This window comes from Canis lupus, chromosome X (genome assembly GCF_048164855.1).
Source record: "Canis lupus baileyi chromosome X, mCanLup2.hap1, whole genome shotgun sequence".
Taxonomy (NCBI): Eukaryota; Metazoa; Chordata; class Mammalia; order Carnivora; family Canidae; genus Canis; species Canis lupus.
The window spans coordinates 35,069,272-35,085,302 of record NC_132876.1 but is presented as its reverse complement, the minus strand read 5'-3'; the positions used below and the strand labels follow the sequence as shown (position 1 = coordinate 35,085,302).

Genomic DNA, 16,031 nt, shown 5'->3' with positions numbered 1-16,031 from the left:
TCTGCCTCTCTCTCTCTCCCTCTGTGTGTCTGTCATGAATAAATAAATAAAATCTTAAAAAAGAAAATATGCTTCAGATATTTTAAAAAAAAGTTCTATCAAATCTCATTTACTTTAACACAAAAAGACATTTGCAATATTGTACTGTACAGCAAAAAAGGTTTTCACATGTGAGTGAAATTGAAATAGCTACATCTCAACTATACTCTTTTAACTGTGCTTATTTTTTTTTAAAGCAAACCTTTGGAACTGTTTGTCTACTGTGCTTTCGTTCCTTCCCCAGTTAAACATATATAAACATATATGTTTATAAACTTGTCAAACTTGTATATATAAAAATATATAACTATATAAAACATACAATCAATTCTTTAAATGTCAGTAAAAGCAAATTGATAAATGTCTGGATTTCATACCTGACTTGGCATCCCCTCCCCTTTTAAACAATTCATTTGGTATAAACACATATAATCAAATGAATTCACTCAAAGTGCCTTTAATGATTGCCTCCACTGTCATTACATTCTCTAATCTCTGTCAGTAGATTTCCAGTTAACTAATGCACCATTTAAATCCTTGAAAACTAGAAAAAGTTCCAATTCAGCCAGCTTGTATTCCACGATCCTGAGGTTTACCAATATTTGCTTCTGCATGGCTATCGTGTGTGGGAAATTAATTAAGATTTCCCGAGAGAGGCTGTTGACTGAAAGACTCTTATCAGTATTGCTCTTAGTTGACCCAGTAGAAGAGGTTGGTCTTACTAGTGCAAGAGAAGTCGAATTTGATGACATTTCACCAACGCTGCTCTGTAAGTGAAGGAAATTATACATATGTAGTTTATTGAGTTTAAACATTTCCAAAAAGAAGCTGACCTTTGAATAAGGCAGGGGGCTGGTGGTTAAGGGCATTGATTCCCTGTGCAGTCAAAAACCCATGTGTAACTTTCTGATTCTCCCAAAATTTAACTACTAATAGCCTACTGTTGACCAGAAGCCTTGCAGATAGCATAGTCGATTAACATGTTTTGTATATGTATTACATAGCATATTTAAGAAAGAAATAAAATGGTATTAAGAAAATCATAAGGAAGAGAAAATACATTTGCAGTACTGGACTGTATAAAAAAATGAGAGTATAAGACCCACGGGGTTCAAACCTATGTTGTTCAAGGGTAGACCAAATAACATTAGACTTAGAAATTGAAAATCTGTTGAACAACAATGTTGACTCAGAAATATGCTCTTCCCAAACAAAGACTGAAAATATATATATATATATATGAGAGTAGCTATTTAATATCAAAATGTCACATCTTTGGCTTACATTTTTTGAACAGTCCAGTAGGTCTATACTTGGACCCTGATTCTTTCCTAAAAGGATCACTGAAGATCGAAAGTCACTTGCAACTTTCCACATCACCAGGAAACCCACATTTTGACCTGAATTATTTGTGAATGCCCAAATACCTCTTATAAAGATGGTTGGAACCAGGGTGAAAGCAGCAAACAAACGTAAGGAATAGCAGAAGCCAGAGAAGATAGAGAAGGTATAGATTCCTAAAATAGGAGGTGGTGGTGGAGGGTGGGCCCTTTCAGTTCTACTTTTCAAGTGGGTGCAAAGCTGACCATAACCTCCGCGACTTGGGGCTTTTTACGGGGGGGGGGCGGCACAGCTACTGAATCATTGGTCAATAAAAGGGAAGTTTGGGGGTAAACACCTGGGGCTGTTGCAAGAGAAGGAATGAAATGACCTCTCCTTACTCTTATTTTACTATTTTAGTATCTTTCTACTCTCTCAGACACCCCCCCCCCCCTTTCAGGTACCATCTAACTTCATCTAATTCCAATTTCTCTTATACGTTTACCTGAAAGCGGCTTTTCCAGAAGACAAACAGAAAAGCAAACAGAATGCCGCTCAGTAGAAGCAACAGCATGCTTGAGTTTCCTCCTCTGCGTCTTCTCTCTTCTTCGGCCCGAGGCACTCGGCGGGCAGCTGGGAACCAGGGGGACACTGGTCGCCGCAGCTCGGGAAGCCACAGGCCACGACGCGGCGCGTCCCGCACTGCCCGGTACAACTGGGAGACGCTGCAGAGTTCAGCTTTATATAGTGCAGAGGGCGCGTGACGTAACAACTGAGCACCTGCGTAAAGGCGCTGTGTCACAATCTGATGACGTGAACCCGGAACCAGGCGGCGTTACAGAGGCCTACCGTGTTGCGCTGTCCCGCCGTTAGCCAGGGTGGTGGGAGGCGCCGGGGCGGTGGGGGTTTCCTGGAAGCTGAAACACGGTGGAAATACAGACTCCAAATTCATTGGTTAAATACAAGATTTTAAAAGTGCGCATCCCTCCTTTTTTTCTCTTTTATGTTTGTCTTTGCCGCAAGCACTCCGTTATTCATTTCAAAAACAAGTTCAGAAACAAGATGGAAATGTGCTGTGAAAGATAGTTACCCACAAACCGTGTAAGTCTTTGCCAGAAACCTCCACAGTCCCATTGCTATTTTAGGATTCACTCCAACCCTGTTCACTTTGGGCTCGTTATGTACATTTGTGTCACTGTACAGTTTAAAAAGTGATTCCAAAGACATTCTTCCATATAATTCTCCCAATAATTTTGTGCTATACGTATTTTTAATCCTGTGCCCACTTTCGGAAATGAAGAAACGGAATCAGGTATTAAGTAAACTCATTTGAAACTAACAGCGCGAGCTGGACTCCAATCCACAAAGATGAATTCTGAGATAAACTCCGTCCTTCTCTTGCCCTCATCCCCATCCTCAGGACCTCTATCTGCACTTGCTGACTTGTGAGCATCAAGTATTTAATATTACCCACTCATGGAACTGAACAATATATTTGGGTTAATATTAATGAGAGGCAGCAGATACAGGAGTCATTGTACTCAACAGGAAATGTTCAAGAAATTCGGGTAGATGTACAAGGTGGCACTGAACTAAAAACTCAGGGTAATCTCAAGATGAGTGTCAAACTATAACCTCTTACTGCTTGGGGAAATAACTCACATCTTCATATAGATAGGAAGGAGAGGAATTATTTATAAGTTTTCACATCAAGCTTATTTCCCAGTTATGAGTTGAAAGCTTAAAGATTTATTTATTCAACAACTATTTATTAAACACTCGAAGGGTGGATACTGTGATGTATTCTGGGGATATGACTATGAGCAAAAATAGGTTTCTGTTCACCAGAGTGTGCACTGTGGGGTGGGAGACAGACATTAGTCAAATACCCAGAGAAATGAATGTAAAAGTGCTGAGATAAGTGGTAGCAACAGGTACATGGTGGCACAGGAGCTTCGAATACGATATGGGAAGTAAAGGAAAATAAAGCTCCTGGCTTTATGGCTTATTCAATTAGATGAGTGGGAAATAACCATGTATGGGACCACTAATCATGAATTTGGTGTTGGACATGTTGAGTTTGGAGTTTGAGGTGATACTGAGACATGAAGCAGTTGAGCTCAGGGAGATAATTGAGGACATAGAGTTGTGAGGCATCTGCATATAAATGATAATTGAAGCTCTAGATACAGAAGAAATTGCCTCATGTCAGTTTAGGAATACAAACAGAAAGAAGAGAGCATGGAAGTATTTCAGTATATAATGGCTGGGTAATAACACTTCCTTTGGTATATTATTGTGGTTATGTTAACATCTAACGTTTTTCATCCACTAAAATGGAGTGCAGCCCAGTAACATTATCTCTAACAAAAGCACTTTTTTAATATAAATTTATTTTTTATTGGAGTTCAATTTGCCAACATATAGCATAACACCCAGTGCTCATCCCATCAAGTGCCCCCTCAGTGCCCGTCACCCAGTCACCCAGTCACCCCCACCCCCTGCCCACCTCCCCTTCCCCCACCCCTAGTTCGTTTCCCAGACTTAGGAGTCTCTCATTAACAAAAGCACTTTGAATTTTGATCCTACTGGTATCCAAGGGAATGCTTCAAAGACCATAGAAAATATTCTCATCAGGGCGCCTGAGTAGTTCAGCAGTTGAGCGTCTGCCTTTGACTTACGTCGTGATCCTAGGGTCCTGGGATGGAGTCCCACATCAGGCTCCCCGGAGGGAGGCTGCTTCTCCCTCTGCCTGTGTCTCTGCCTCTCTCTCTCTGTCTCTCATGAATAAATAAATAAAATCTTTTTAAAAAGCTGCTTAAAAAAGAAAATATTTTCATCAAGCACATTAGAGTACTCTTGCTAACCACAGAGTTTTTCATTTATTTTTATTGTGGTATAATATACAAAATATAGATTTTAACATTTTAACCAATTTTAAGTGCACATGTCTGTGGATTTAAGTACATTCACATGGTTGTGCAACTCATCATCACCATCTCCGAAACTTTTTCATCTTCCCCAACTGAAAATCTATACTCATTAAACACTGAATTCCTATTCTTTCCTCCACTTAGCCCCTAGAAACTATCATTTTACTTTCTGTTTCTACATATTTAGGTAGAAGAGTTACCTCATAAGAGTAGAATGACACAATATTTGTCATGTTATGACTGGCTTGTTTCACTTAACACAATGTCTTCATGGTTCATCCATACTGTATCATGTGTGAGAATTTCTTTCCTTTTTAAGGCTGGTTGATATATTAAATATATATATATATATTATATATATATATACCACATTTTATTTACCCATTTATCCATCAATGGACATTATGTTGCTTCCACTTTTTGGTTATTGTAAATAATGCTGCTGTGAACATGAGTTGTTTATATCTTTTAGATATAACAGTCCTTTATAAAATATGTTTTTTTTTTTTGCAAATGTTTGCCCCCAGTCAGTGGCTTGTGTTTTTACTTCCTTGACAATGTCTTTCACAGAGCAGAAATGTTTAATTTTAAGGAAATCCAGCTTATCAATTCTTTCTTTCATGAGTAGGTCCTTTGGTGTTAGATCTAAAAAACTATCACCTTTCCAGGGTCATCTAGATCTCTTCAAATTAGCAACTCTTTTTTGTTTTTTTTTTCCCCCCTGTTGTCTTAATTTTCTCTATTTCCTTTATTTCTGCTCCAATGCATCTTATTTTCACCTTTCTGATAACATTGAATTAAATTTGTTATTTTTCTAGTTCTGTTATTGTTCCTAAAAATAGCTGAATGCATATCTCTCTCAAGTTAACGTGAAAACTGTCTTCAAGACATACCATACGTTAGGCCACAAAACAAATCTTAATAAATGTAAAAATATTGAATCATACAAAATATCTTTTCCAATCACAATGGACAAAACTGGAAATGAACACCAGAAGGAAAAACAGGGAAATTCACAAATATGTGGCAATTAACACACTATTAGACAACCAAGGGGTCAAAGAAGAAATTAGAAAGGAAATTAGAAACTATCTTAACACGAATGAAAATGAAAATACAATACACTAAAATTTATAGGATGCAGCAAAATCAGTGCTGAGCAGGAAATTGATAGGTTTAATGCTTTCTTTAAAAAAAGAAAAGATCTAAGTCAACAACTTAACTTTACACTCCCTTTTGATTACTATCTTCAGATAGTATAGATAAGAAAGATATTTCAATAGAAATATCTTTTTCCAACTTTTTATTGTCAATCTCTGCATGTTTTATCTAAAATTACTCTTTCAGAAAACATACACTTGAATTCGGTTTTTAATTCATTCTGCCAATATATGTCCTTTAATTGGAGTATTTAATCTGTTTGCATTTGAAGTAATTACTGGTGGGGAAGCATTTACTTTTACCACTTGATTGATTGATTGATTGATTGTTTTCTCTACCTCTTTTAGGTTTTTTGACCCTCATTTTCTCCACAACTGCTTACCTCCTTTATCTTTAGTTCAGTTTTTTATAGTGACACATTTTGATTATTTTCATGTATCCTTTTGTGTATATTCAATAGATATTTTATTGTGGTTACCATGGCACTTACATATAATATCCTAATGTTATGATTATCTGTCTTAAATTGATACCAAATCAACTTCAATTGCATACATAAACTTCATTCTTTTACAACTTTGCTTCCTGCTTCCACTTTACATTACTGATGTCACAAACTACATCTTTTATATATTGGATACCCCCTTATATAGATTTATAATTATTTTTTTATGATTTTGTCTTTCTAAATCCTGAGAAAATAGCAGGTGGAGTTAGAAACCAAAATCGCTATAATACCAGTTTTTTTTTTTCATTTGCTCATGCATTTGCTTTTACTAGAACTCTTTATATTTTCATATGGCTTTGAGTTACTATCTAGTGTCCTTTTAGTTCAACTTTAATGAATCCTTTTAGTATTTCTTTTTAGCATTATTTATTATTATTTTTTAGAGAAGGGGGAGGGACAGAGAGAGGGGAAGAGAATCTCAAAGCAGGTTCCACACCCAGTTCAGAGCCTGACATGGGCTCGACCCCATGACCCTGAGAGCATGACCTGAGCGGAAATCAAGAGTCAGTAGTTGGACGCCTAACCTGAGCCTCTCAGGTGCTCCCTTTAGCATTTTTATTTGTGATGAACTCTTTTGAGACTGTTTGTCTGGAAATTTTTAAAATTTATTGCTTATTATTGATAACCATATTTACTGGATGTAGAATTCTCAGTTGACAGTTTATTTCATTCAGCCCTTTAAATATTTCATCCCAATGCCTTCTGGCCTACAAGGTCTCTGCTGGGAAATCCACCCATAATCTTATTGGGGATTCCTTGTACATGATGAGTCACTTTTTTCTTGCTCTTTTCACTATTTCTTTTTTGGCTTTCAACAGTTTAATTATAATGGTATCAGTGTAAGATTCTTTGTGTTAATCTTAAGTGGAATTGTTAAGATTCTTGGGTTTGTATATTCACATATTACCTTAAATTTGATAAATTTTCTGCCATTATTTCTTCAAATAATGTGTTTTCGCCTCTTTCTCTCTTCTCCTGGGACTTCCCTAATGTATGCAGTGGTGGACTCCATTGTGTGCAATTAGTCCTTTAGACTTTGTTTACTTCTCATCACTTTTTCTTTTTTTACTCCTCAGATTCAACAATTTTCTAATGTCTTACCTTCGCCAATTCTTTTTTTCTCCCTGTTTGAGTCTTCTTTTGAAACCCCCTCTAGTAAATTTTTCATTTCAGTTATTGTATTTTACAGCTCCAGAATTTGATATTTTATTATTTTCTGGTTGATATTCTCATTTTGTTTATATATATTTTTTCTGAATTCCTGTAGGTTTTGTCCATGCCTCCCCTTAGCTCTTTGAGCATATTTAAGATAACTCTTTTAAAATATTTGTGTAGTAAGTCTGCAGCATATGTTCTTTAAGAATTATCACTGAAGATTTATTTTGTTCCTTTCAATGGGTCATGTTTTCTTGTTTCTTTGTATGCTTTTTGATGCCTTGCTGAAAATCAGGAATTTGAAAAAATGCCCACCTCTTCTAGTCTTTAAAGACTGACATAAAAGGCCTTCACTATTTAGAGGGACTCTGAGCCTTGGGATCAGTGCAGGGTCTTCTCTAGGCATGTGTTTTTTATGAGTCTCTGTGTGTGCTTTCTTAATTTTTACCTTTTATTTCCCAGCCGCTTTTAAATGTCTCAATTTCCCCCAAAGTTTCACTCTAGCTTCTTGGGGCCTTAGAGGTTCTATTGTATTCCTCTAATTTAGAATCTCTTGCTCGTAGGCATCCACAGGTGTGAACACCCTCTGTAGTGTTTTCACACCAAGATACTCTTCATTGTCATGCATGGCTTCCAGATTGAGATCCAAGATTTTCTGCTGTGTTCTTCAGGTGAGCTTTGAGTCAGGCAAGACATAAACCGATCACTCAAACAGCCCAAGGACAGACCAAATCCTTGTAAACAATTTGCACTCTGCTTTTGCCTAATGAATGGAACCAGGAGTTAGGTTGCTATTTTTCAACCATGCCCCCATCAGGAAGGGGTGAGGCAAAAGTGAGCAAAAAAGCTGCAAAATTTATCACTGTTTTTCATGTTTTTTTTTTTTCTGGAATTGGCAATCACTTGGTTGCTATAGACTTTTCACTGGTTTATGCAGTTCCTATAAAGTTATTTTAGTCAGTCTGTACTTGTTTGATATTTCCATGAAGGATAAAGGGTCTGGTGTCTGAGGTTTCCTAGTTTACCATCTTGTTGATATCACTCATAACAATTGGTTTTTAAAATATGACAGCTGGTAGAAATAATTGAAAGTATAGAGTCCTGGGGCACCTGGCTGGCTCAGTCAGTTGGACGTCCAACTCTTGGTTTCTGCTCAGGTCATGATCCCATGGATCATGAGATCAAGCCCCACATTGGGTTCTGTGCTCAAGGAGGGGTCTGACTGAAAGATTCTCTCCCTCTGCTCTTCCCCCATCTAAATAAATTAATAAATCTTGAAAGAAAAAGTGTGGAGTCTCTCCTCCTGTGAGAAACTAACAGAAAAACAAAAACAAATAATGGAATGAATGTGACACATATTATTAACCTTTAATCCTGTTTTTCCCTGTTCATTAGATGCCAGATTTTCTTGATTGGATAGGCTGGTAGGTAAAATAAGGAGAAAAATGAGACACTCAGATTTGGGGATGATTTCAAGAGTAAAGAGTTTTATGAATTTTATCAGAAAATAGTTCATGTAATATTCCAGATAAGTAGATGACACTGGACAAATAACAGTGACTTAATTATAGTTTAGTGACAATTTTTTTGTTTTCTCTCTGATTTCACTGCCATGGAAAAATAATAAAGATATGATAGTCTAGATAGCTTAAGAATTTAATTTATGAAGTTTTAAACTATTTAAATTTCCTACTTTGTTTTAAATGTCAAATAAATTGTCATTATTGTTTCCACAAGCAATTTAAAATTACTAAAATGTAAAATTTTGTGAACTAAATGAATTTACAATAGTGAGTATATTAAAAAAATTAGTCTTGGGATGCCTGGGTGGCTCAGTGGTTGAGCCTTGTTCGGCTCGGGACGTGATTCCGAGTCCCGCATTGGGCTCCCTGCATGGAGTCTGCTTCTCCCTCTGTCTGTGTCTCTGCCTCTCTTTCTGAGTCTCTCATGAATAAATAAATAAAATCTTAAAGAAAATAAAAAATAAAAAGATCAGTCTTGTGAATTTTTATGATGCTAAAATCATAAAGTCTTAATGTGTTGGCTTAAATTCTAGTTCCAGTCCTTAGTTAACTTTATGTCCTTAAATTCATATTGAATTGAGCTAATAAGTAAATATTCTTTAGTTATCTGGACAATCTTTGAGTAAGAAAAGTGTATAAAGCATTGGTCACTATACAGAATTTTTTATTTACTCTTGTCCCTTATTTCTATAATGGCTATACATTAATAGGATAAATGAAGTCGTTGGATAGTTTTAACATATATTTTATTGTAATTTATAAGTTTTATAAGTAATATGAAATGTATGGTGGTGAGAAAAATGGCCAGGCAGTTCTTGACTACCTGGCTTCTAGTTTTCTCCTTAAGGAAATAAGTTTTAATGGTTAGTTCTGGCAGAAATAAATGGTTGAGTTTAGACTAGATACAATAGTTATAGAGAAATGAACATGTATGAGATAAAGTATATAATTAATATTTTAATTTATCAGAAAAAATATTAGCTTTATAAAGATAATAAATTCAACATACTGCACATTATCTTATCTAATATACCTATAAAGTTAATTATCTTTTAAAATAAGATGGAAAGATACACATTATCATATAACTATACATTTATACATGTGTAAACACATTCATATACAGCTATGTTAGGATTAGAAAGAAAGGTGGTTTATGAATACTTTACTGTAAAGTATTACATTAAAATATACAGAAAATAAAATTGGATTTTGAGTTTCTGTTCAAAGACCAACTTATTGTGTACACAGAAACAGGTTGCCTTTTTAAAAAAGATTTTATTTATTTATTCATGAGAGATACAGAGAGAGAGAGGCAGAGACATAGGCAGAGGGAGAAGCAGGCTCCCTGCAGGGAGCCAGATGCAGGACTCGATCCCAGGACCCCGGGATCACGCCCTGAGCCAAAGGCAGATTGTTCCACAGCTGAGCCACCCAGGCATCCCAAACAGGTGATTTTTATTATTGAAATATTTTGTAAACTCTCTGTGCTTCTGGCTTTTAATTATCTTTTTATTTATTTTATTATTTTTGAAAAAATGTTATTTATTTATTTGACAAGCAGGGGGAGTGGCAGGCAGAAGGAGAAGGAGAAGGAGAAGCAGGCTTCCCACTGAGCAGGGAGCCTGATGTGGGGCTCCATCCTGACATCATGACCCTAGCTGAAGGCAGATGCTTAACCCACTGAGCCATCCAGGTGCCCTTAAATCATCTTTTTAAAACTTTCTTATTTTGGGAAAAAGTTAAGCTCCTAATAATTATTGTTGCTTATTGCTTTGTTTTCAAAATATTATCTACAGGGATCCCTGGGTGGCACAGCGGTTTAGCCCCTGCCTTTGGCCCAGGGCGTGATCCTGGAGACCTGGGATCGAATCCCACGTTGGGCTCCCGGTGCATGGAGCCTGCTTCTCTCTCTGACTCTCTCTCTCTCTCTCTCTCTCTCTGTGTGTGTGTGACTATCATAAATAAATTTAAGAAAAAAAAATATTATCTACAAATGTTACAAAATTTGTACATCTTGGTCACTGGCAGGAATGTGCTTGTTCAATTATAAAATGCTGTTTCAATGGTCTTTGCTGCAAATTTATTTAATTTAGTAGTCATATATCTATATTTCTTTACTACTTCTCTCCCCTTATAAGGATTTTTATCTTTCATGATAGCATAAATAAAAATCAATTCTATTTCTCCCCCAAAATCTTGGTTTGTGCTATGTAATGATGTTTCTGACAAATCTGTTATCTTTGCAAACAACTGTGGATAAAAAGAAAAATTCGCATTTTCCTGTCAGTATCTTTTCCTATTTATATATGCAGGAAAGGTATTATAAACAGAAGAGAAAGGTGCCTTCCAGATCTTTCTCTCTGCTAATGACTATTCCTTCTATGAGCCCCCAACAACATGAGTTCAATTTGAAGATACTATGTAGAACACATGCTTTTTCAAGTACCTCTTTATAAATCAGTGTAGTCAATGAAGATCTCATCCTTTTGGTTGTTGTTTAAATACTGTGACTATCAGAAACTTTGTAAAATGTGAAATGTTACTGATGTGCTCAATTTTATGAAATGTGGAAGATTATTGATATTTTAGTAATACTATTAATTTTTAGAATATCTCAGAAAGGATATGTTTGATATTAGTAAGTATGATAGTAGGCATTAGAAATAAGCAGATAGGTGGCATTGATAGACATCCAGTATGCATATACAGTTTCAAGAATTGGGTGGCTCAATCAGTTAAACATCTGCCTTCGGCTCAGGTGATGATCTCTGGGTCCTGGAATCCACCCTGGTCAGGCTCTCTGCTAAGAAGGGAGTCTGCTTCTCCCTCTGTCCCTCCCCCCGGTTTGTGACCCCTCCCTCTCTCGCTCACTCAAGTAAATAAATAAAATCTTAAAAAACAAAAGAATTGGATAACAGGAAAAATTAATCACTTTAGGAGCAAATAAGTCAAGTTAGTGTGGGTTAGAAGGATGGTTGAGAGGTGAGAGGTTACAAGTGTGTGTTGGTGGGGGGGGGGGGTAGCTCAAATTATCCAGAATAAAGGAAATATAGGAAACCAGCAGCAATAACCTGCTTATTTAATTGCTGTTAACAAGCTAAACTGGTGCAGTCTTATAAGCTCTATTTTGTAAAAGCTCCATGGTTCAGATTGGAATTACAGAGGTCTATCGTCTTGTTGGGATATGATGGAAAAAGTATGCTTTGACCTTGATTTCCTATCAGAATGAGGTTTAATCTCATATGCTTACAGAATGTAGTTTTTAAAAAATTGTTTCATTTAAATTCACTTTGCCAACATATAGTATAACACCCAGTGTTCATTCCATCAAGTGCCCACCCTGGTGCCCGTCACCCAGTTACCCCATCTACTCACCCAACTTCCCTTCTGCAACCCTTTGTTTCCCAGAGTTAGGAGTCTCTCATGGTTTGTCTTCCACTCTAATTTTTCCCCATTCAGTTCCCCTCCTATCCCTTGTAATTCCTTTCACTATTTCTTATATTCCGTATGAGTGAAACCATATGATGATTGTCCTGCTCCAATTGACTTATTTCACTGAGGATAATACCCTCCAGTTTCATCCATGTTGAAGGAAATAGTGGGTATTCATTGTTTCTAGCGGTTGAGTAATATTCCATTGTGTATATATATATATATATCACTCTCTATCCATCTGATGAAGGACATCGATCGAGGTTCCTTTCACAGTTTGGCTATTGTGGACATTGCTTCTGTGAACATTGGGGTGCAGGTGTCCCGGCATTTCACTACATCTCTATCTTTGGGGTAAATATCCAGTAGTGCAATGGCTGGGCTGTAGGGCAGGTCTATTTTTAACCCTTTGAGGAACCTCCACACAGTTTTCCAGAGTGGCTGCACCAGTTCACATTCCCAAGAACAGTGCAAGAGGGTTCCCTTTTCTCCGCATCCTCTCCAACATTTGTGGTTTCCTGCCTTGTTAATGTTCCCCATTCTCACTGGTGTGAGGTGGTATCTCATTGCGAGAAGCTTTTGATCTTGATGAAGTCCCAATAGTTCATTTTTGCTTTTGTATCCCTTGCCTTCATAGATGTATCTTGCAAGAAGTTGCTGTGGCTGAGTTCAGAAAGTGTGCTGCCTGTGTTCGCCTCTAGCATTTTGATGGATTCTTGTCTCACATTTAGATCTTTCATCCATTTTGAGTTTATCTTTGTGTATGGTTTAAGAGAATGGTCTAGTTTCATTCTTCTGCACGTGGCTGTCCAATTTTCCCAGCACCATTTACTGAATAGACTGTCCTTTTTCCAGTGGATATTCTTTCCTGTTTTGTCGAATATTAGTTGACCATAGAGTAGAAGGCCCATTTCTGGGTTCTCTATTCTGTTCCATTGATCTATGTGTCTGTTTTTGTGCCAGTACAACATTGTCTTGATGATCCCAGCTTTGTAATACAGCTTGAAGTCAGGCATTATGATGCTCCCAGAATTGGTTTTCTTTTTCAACATTCCTTTGGCTATTCGGGATCTTTTCTGGTTCCATACAAATCTTAAGATTATTTGTTCCAACTCTGTTAAGAACGTACATGATAGGGTCGCATGGGTGGCTGAGAAGTTGAGTGTCTGCCTTCGGCTCAGGATGTGATCCTGGAGTTCTGGGATCATGTCCCACATCAGGCTCCTGCATGGACCCTCTTCTCCTCCCTCTGCCTGTGTCTCTGCCTCTCTGTGTCTCTCATGAATAAATAAATACAATCTTTAAAAAAAAGTCCATGGTATTTTGGTAGGGATTGCATTAAATGTGGAAACTGCCTTGGGTAGCATAGACATTTTCACAATATTAATTCTTCCAATCCATGAGCATGGAATGTTTTTCCATCTTTTTATGGCTTCCTCAATTTTTTTCATAAATATTCTGTAGTTTTTAGGGGATAGATCCTTTACCTCTTTGTCAGGTTTATTCCAAGGTATCTTATGGTTTTGGGCACAATTGTAAATGGGATTGATTCCTTAATTTCTTTTTCTTCAGTCTTATTGTTAGTGTATAGAAATGCCATTGATTTCTGGGCATTGATTTTGTATCCTGCCACACTGCCGAATTGCTGTATGAGTTCTAGCAATCTTGGGGTGGAGGCTTTTGGGTTTTCTACATGCAATATCATGTCATCTGCAAAGAGGGAGTTTCAATTCTTCTTTGCCTATTTAAATGCCTTTTATTTCTTTTTGTTGTCTGATTTCTGAGCCTAGGATTTCTAGTACTATGTTGAATATCAGTGGTGAGAGTGGACATCCCTGTCATGCTCCTGATCTTAGGGGAAAGGCTCTCAGTTTTTCCCCATTTAGAATGATGTTCCCTGTGGGCTTTTCATAAATGGCTTTCAATAGTCACCCTGAACGTGAATGGGCTAAATGATCGCATCAAAAGATGCAGGGGTTTGGACTGGATATAAAAGCAAGACCCATCTATATGCTATCTATGAGACTCATTTTAAACCTAAGGACACCTCCAAGACTGAAAATGATAGGGTGGAGAACAATTTGCCATTCAAATGGTCCTCAAAAGAAAGCTGGGATAGAAATCCTCATATCAGATAAATTAAAGTTTATACCAAAGGCTGTAGTAAGAAATGAGGAGGGACATTATATCATACTTGAAGGGTTTATCCCACAAGAAGACCTAAAAATTTTGAATATTTATGCCTCTAATGTGGGAGTAGCCAAGTACATCAATTAATAACCAAAGAGATACATAGATAATAATACATTAATAGTAGGAAACTTCAACATAGCTCTCTCAGTAAAAGACAGATCTAAGCAGAACATCACCAAAGAAACAAGTGCCTTGAATGATACACTGGACCAAATGGATTTCACAGATATATACAGAACATTCTATCCTACTGCAACTGAATATATATTCTTCTCAAGTGCACATGGAACTTTCTCTAGACTAGACCACATACGGGTCACAAATCAGGTCTCAACCGCTATCAGAAGATGGGATTATCCCCTGCATATTTTCAGACAACAATGCTTTGAAACTAGAACTCAATCACAAGAAGAAATTTGGAAGACACTCAAGCACATGGAGGTTAAAGAGCATCCTACTCTTAGTAGGATGAATGGGTCAACCAGGAAATTAGAGAAGAATGAAAAAGATTCACAGAAACTAATGAAAATAAAGATACAGGGGCATGATGGCGGAAGAGTAGGCTCCCCAAGTCACCTGCCCCCACCAAATTACCTAGATAACCTTCAAATCATCCTGAAAATCTACGAATTCGGCCTGAGATTTAAAGAGAGAACAGCTGGAATGCTACAGTGAGAAGAGTTCGTGCTTCTATCAAGGTAGGAAGACAGGGAAAAAAGAAATAAAGAAACAAAAGGCATCCAAGGGGGAGGGGCCCTGCGAGGAGCTGGGCTAAGGTCGGGGCGAGTGCCCCCAGAACAGGAAAGCACCATCCCAGAGAAGCAGGAGCCTCACCAATCTTCCAGGGCAGAAAGGCGCTCCCAGGGAGTTAGAGCAGGACCCCAGGAGGGCGGGGATGCCCTCAGGCTCCCTGGGATAGTAACAGACACCTGCTCCCGGGGAGAGCGCCACTCCCCCCAGCCGAGCTCCCTAAAGGGCTGCAGCGGGCACAGCTGGACCCGGGAGCAGCTCGGAGGGGCTCCGGCCGAGGCTCTGCGTGGAGGGGGCTGCACAGCTGGGAGCGCAAATCCAACAGCGCAGGCCCTGGAGCACAGGGCGCCGGGGACACAGCCCAGGATCTGACCTCCCCCCGGGACAGGCAGAGGCCTGGAGGGCCTAGGACAGCAAGGACGCTCCTGCCGGAAGCTGAGCAGATCAGCGGTCCCGACCCCAGGGCATCCAGGCCCCTGCAGACTGAGAGCTCTGTAGTTACTGCGGGAGCTGAATCCAGGGCTCCAGAGCTGGCCGCCGCCACTGTGGTTGTTCCTCCTGGGGCCTCACGGGTAAACAACTGAGCCCTGCACCAGGCAGGGGGCAGAGCAGCTCCCCCAAGTGCTAAAACCTGAAAATCAGCACAACAGGGCCCTCCCCCAGAAGACCAGCTAGACGGACAGGGGAAAAAATATTGAGCAAGCAGCACTGGAAAGTTCCAGAAGTCAAGGGGCTTACAGTATACAGAATCAGAGGATACACCCCCATATTTTTTTTTTTGCTTTTTGATTTCTGTTTGCTTCCTCCACCCCTTTTTTCCTTTCTTTCTTTTTCTTTCTCTTTTTTCTTTTTTTCTTCCTTTTTTCTTTTATCGTTTTCTCTTTTCTTTCCTTCTTTCTCTCCTCTCTTTTTCTCCTTTTCCAAATACAACTTGTTTTTGGCCGTTCTGCACTGAGCAAAATGACTAGAAGGAAAACCTCACCTCAAAAGAAAGAATCAGAAACAGTCCTCTCT

At 38.3% G+C, this 16,031-nt stretch overlaps 1 protein-coding gene across 1 annotated transcript; it reads right to left on the bottom strand.

Moving 5' to 3' along the window:
- Positions 1-480: 480 nt before the first annotated feature.
- CT83 (cancer/testis antigen 83) lies at positions 481-2,082 on the bottom strand. Its single transcript, XM_072817864.1, has 2 exons — positions 1,865-2,082; positions 481-806 (listed from the first exon to the last, which is right to left on the bottom strand). The coding sequence occupies exons 1-2, from the start codon at positions 1,931-1,933 to the stop codon at positions 528-530; spliced, it is 348 nt and encodes a 115-aa protein (XP_072673965.1). The 5' UTR covers positions 1,934-2,082; the 3' UTR covers positions 481-527.
- Positions 2,083-16,031: the final 13,949 nt, after the last annotated feature.

What these genes read in the sequence shown, in the direction of transcription:
- CT83 (XM_072817864.1), bottom strand. Translation starts at nt 1,933, where the DNA reads ATGCTGTTGCTTCTACTGAGCGGCATTCTGTTTGCTTTTCTGTTTGTC. An exon ending in TCTGGAAAAGCCGCTTTCAG is followed by an intron (nt 807 to 1,864) that starts GTAAACGTATAA and finishes CTTCACTTACAG; the next exon opens with AGCAGCGTTGGTGAAATGTC.